The sequence below is a fragment of the Sitodiplosis mosellana genome, unplaced genomic scaffold (assembly GCF_009176505.1).
Source record: "Sitodiplosis mosellana isolate CC-2019 unplaced genomic scaffold, AAFC_SMos_1.0 Smas_scaffold_1471, whole genome shotgun sequence".
Classification (NCBI taxonomy): domain Eukaryota; kingdom Metazoa; phylum Arthropoda; class Insecta; order Diptera; family Cecidomyiidae; genus Sitodiplosis; species Sitodiplosis mosellana.
Window position 1 is genome coordinate 1 of NW_022596713.1, and position 4,867 is coordinate 4,867.

The 4,867-nt window shown below is 34.7% G+C and overlaps 1 protein-coding gene across 1 annotated transcript; it reads right to left on the reverse strand.

Moving 5' to 3' along the window:
* Window positions 1–2,380: 2,380 nt before the first annotated feature.
* LOC129571155 (uncharacterized) lies at window positions 2,381–3,438 on the reverse strand. The gene has a single exon (XM_055450918.1). It carries the CDS (start codon window positions 3,434–3,436, stop codon window positions 2,384–2,386), a length of 1,053 nt encoding a protein of 350 aa, XP_055306893.1. The 5' UTR covers window positions 3,437–3,438; the 3' UTR covers window positions 2,381–2,383.
* Window positions 3,439–4,867: the final 1,429 nt, after the last annotated feature.

Consider the following 4,867-nt stretch of genomic DNA (forward strand, 5'->3'; position numbering starts at 1 on the left):
ATGCACAATACGTGTAGTGAGGTTGAATTAGTGATTTGTACAGGTTTTCTTTTTGGTGACTATTTAATTCATGTCGTAGTCTACTCAAAACATTTACTTTTCTTCCAATTTTTTTGCACACATAATCGATATTTTTATCGAACTTAAGATTTTCATCAATAATTACACCCAGATATTTAATTTCAGTTACTAATTCTAGTTTGGAACCATTAATGAATACATTCACATTACTTTTGTTGACATTTTTGTTTGATACTAATAACAATTTGGTCTTGTCTACATTTAGCTTTAATTTATTTTGGCAAAGTATATCAAATAATATTTCCAAATCTTCGTTCAATTTTTGAATGGCTTCCTCTATACTATCAGCTATTATATACACTAATGTGTCATCTGCGAACATTTTAACGATACAATGCTTCAAACACTTGGTGATATTGTTTATGTACAAAATGAAGAGTAATGGGCCAAGAATGGAGCCCTGTGGAACTCCCAAATTATTTTCACGGTCATTTGAAGTGATATCGCCGATTTTTACTGTTTGACGTCTGTTTTTGAGGTAGCTCTCGAACCAACCAAGTGATGTTTCTTGAACGCCGTATTGTCTTAATTTTTGTAATAATAAATCAGGATCTATCGTTTCAAATGCTCGTTGCAAGTCCAAAAATACTGCGATGATAATTTTCGACATATTTTGTGCTAATCTCCATTCAAATAGCACATCATTGATTGCAGATTCACAGGAATGTAGTGCCCGAAATCCAGATTGATATTTGTAGAGCAGATTGTTTGTTTGAACATACTCATTAAACTGTCGAAAAGCCAACTTTTCAATGAGTCTTTCGATGCATGGCAACATATTTATCGGCCGATGTTCGTTGATGAGGACAGTGCCACTTTTTTTCTGGATAGGTATGATTGTTGATCTCTTCAGTGATTCAGGAAAAATTCCATTGTCAAACGAATCATTAATGATATTGGCAATTTGACGACCAATAACAAAGATTGCGTCTAACAACACGCTCGGTTTCAAGAAGAACTCGTCGGTATTATCTTTTAATTCGCTGAGGCAATTTTTGATTTCCGTAATTGACACATTACGGAATTCAAAACGGATATTTCGATCAACAATTATATCATTCTCGTAGCGTCTAGCTGGTATACACTCATTTAGCTGTACAATGCTGCTTACAAAGTAGTCGTTGAATTGATTTACGATTTCTGCATCACTTTCATATGTTTGGTCGCCGTTTTTTATATAAGTGATCTCACTGGACTCTTTACATAATATGGAATTCAGCACTTTCCACATACCCTTTGTATCACCACTAACTCGATTTAATTTTCTTTGATTTGATTCATATTTTTTTTGTCGTATCGTATTTTTATATTCATTTTTAAATATTCTATATTCATGCCACTTTTCAATTGAGTTAGAATTTGCGTACTGTGCTATTTTGTACAATTGATTTTTAATGACTCTCATAATTTCTAGTTCCTTGTCAAAGAAATCATCATTAACTTTGATTGATTTTTTTGTTTGGAATTGATATGTGCTTCTTCTTAAAATATCAATTAACCAGTCCATTTTTTCATTCACTGATGCATTTTGCACATACTGCCAAGAAAATAAATAATTTTCGAGAGTATCGCACAATTTCATGGCATTGTAGTCTTTCCAAACACTGATTTGTCGCACTTTTTGTGTATTTGTCTCATATTTCCCCATTACATTCATTTCAATAATAGCATGATCTGATATTTGATTGTCTATTGATACCGAACACTTGATTTTTTTTGGAACGATATTTGATAAACAGAGATCAATGAGGGTCGACGAATTTTGTGTAACACGAGTTGGTGTATTTACGAACATTTTAAGTCCGTTATCATCACAAATACTTTTTAGTCTTCTGCTATGTGTGGTGTTTGAATTCATGTCTACATTAAAATCACCGCATATCACAATTGTTTTATTTTCCGCTATAGTTTCATACCATCTTTCAAAAGATTCGAGCACAAGACTTTTATTTTCGCTGGATGATAAATAAATACCCGCCATAACAATCGGCGATTTATGTATAAAAATTTCAAACGACAAATACCAGGCAATGTCTTCTTTAATCACAGATAAATTTGTATATTTAATTGACTTATGTATAAATGCACAGACGCCACCAGTATGTTTAGAGTGAGACAAACAATTAATAGAAATATAGTCTTTTATGTACAAATCACTAATATCACAGTCTTCGGTTACAAGTGTTTCATTTAGAAATACTATCATTGGTTTTTTAATTCTTAAAACGTATTTAAATTCGGTGAAATTATTGCGTAGTCCTTGTATATTTGTGCACAAAACACTGATAGAATTTGATGATTGCTACTCCGATGCATTGTATTCGATTTTGTTTACAAGCGATTCTATGCGCCGCTTATAAATTGTGCAGTCTTTACTCCAGGCATGATGATTTGTTGACATTTTATGTTTGAGTGACTCATTTGCATGACGACAGTTTGCGCAGCTCACTTTTTTTGATTTGCATTCGGAGAATTTGTGTGGTCCAGCACATTTACTACACTTTTGTTCATTTTTGCAGTCATTAGCAATATGAGAGAAGCCAAGGCATTTGTAGCAACGTTTCATATAAACGTGTTCAAAAATCCGGCATTCTCTCCATGGCAGTTTCAACACTTTCAATTCCATGAATTTACTGTAGTCGGCTCCATTGATTTCAATAACAATTTCATTCGATGCTGTTTGTCGACTTGTTGCTTTTTTGTTTATTACTGTCACCAATTTGATGTCCATGCCTCGGATAGTTTCGTTGTGTTTTTTTAGCTCTTCGATAACCAACTCTTTCTGTGATTCGACCGGAATGTTTGTGATACGAAGTCTGGGATGCTTGACCTTTGGCAAGACCACCTCATAATCATCGCCCAGTTTTTCGCTCACAATTTGCTTCACTTTCATTGTCTCAGTTGCATTGACACAACGGAGAACAATTCCTCCATCTTTGACATTTCTCGTGCCACATACATTCACTGCATCTCTTTCTACATTTTTTGTGATGTCTTCAAATGTTTTCTTGCTGTCTTGTCTATTTTTTGGCCTGATGACCACGGCTGGCTTCACATTGCCTTTTTTTGCGACACTTGCATACGAATTTGCTGTTTGACGGCTTGTATCACTTGTTGCATTGTTGTTGTTGTTGCTGTTATTGTTGCTGCCACTGCTGTTGCTGCTGTTAGAACCGGAGCTACTAACTGAGTCCAGTTTCGATGAAATTACATTCAATTTTGATGACAATGAACTGATCGACTCATTATTGATGGCAATATGCGGCTTTTGCTCTTGGTTAAACACATCCAATTTATACAACATTTTCATGATTGTTTTCAACTTTTCATCGGTACTGTTTTCTTTCTTCTCCATACAATCTGTTTTCTTTCTTCGGCATTATTGTAGCCAGCGTCGAACTAAACAACTCTCCTCAACACATTAATCCAAAAAAATCAAATCTAGCTCACTTTTTTGGCTCAAAGTCACTTGTCGCTACCAAACGATATCATCGAGCATTTTCGGAGTTCTATAACTTCTCATCTACTCGAAATAGAGCAAAAGTGTCTGAAGCAAAATTTTAGTACTTCTCATGGGCTTTGCAGACCCAGTACTAAAAGTACTAAAAGAGTACTAAAATGTACTAAAAACTACTAAATCCTCTCAATGGTTCTGGACAACTGTAGGTGATGCTACGTAGTATCGTTTGGTAGCGACAAGTGACTTTGAGCCAAAAAAGTGAGCAAGATTTGATTTTTTGGGGTTAATGTGTTGAGGAGAGTTGTTTAGTTCGACGCTGACTACAATAATGCCGAAGAAAGAAAACAACAAATGGATATTTTTTAAGAGTTATGGTCGAAAAAATGGAAAAAATCGCCCTTTTTCGACATTTTGCCCTATAAGCCTAGTCAGATGCAATTTTTGAGGTATAGAATGTTCATAAATTTTGTTACTTGGACTCTTGGCTACAACTTTTCTGAAGACATTAAAACGATATAATCATTAGGGGACGAGTATGGGCCAAAATTAAAGTTGTCAAAATATTAAAATTTGGCTATATATGGAAATTTTCAAATCGATGTAGCGAAAAAAAGTTGTTCGGGTGAGGAAAAAGTGAGAGTGCTGTGAAGCTAGTCTATCGAAGCCCTACATTATGGCATATGCCGTTTCGCTCAACTCGCGCAACCATAGTTGATGGTTCCTTGTCAGTGTTAAACGTGCTCAATAATCGATTCGATTCGATTAAATTTACGTGTTAGAGGGAGAATGATAAGTGTAAATTATCGTTTTTGGACATGGAATTGTCAACTTCTGTGGACAATAAAATTGATATTGCCATTTACCACAAACCCACTGACACCTTGAGAACAATAACTAGTGATTCAAACTGTAGCATGCAACACAAATTGGCTGCGTATCATTCAATGGTTCATCGATTGTGTCGAATGAAACTCTCAGCACAAAATTACATGACTGAATACGCTCGCATAAAACAAATGGCGAAAATAAATGGCTTCAAAGGAGATTTGGTCGACGTGTTGATAAAAAAACATTTAGACAAAATAAACAAAATTTATCGACATTGTTTTCGCAAAACACGCCAGAAGTGGAAAGGGTTAGAGTTGCTTTGCCATATATCCCACAAATTATGAACAAGATAAAAAATAAGTTTCGTGAATATAATTTAACCATTGTGTATACGAATCAAACCAAAATAATGAATTTGTTGGGTTCAACCAAAGACACAATTGATTCTTTGCATAAATCTGGCATTTATGCTATTCAGTGCCCCGTTTGTATGTGTGA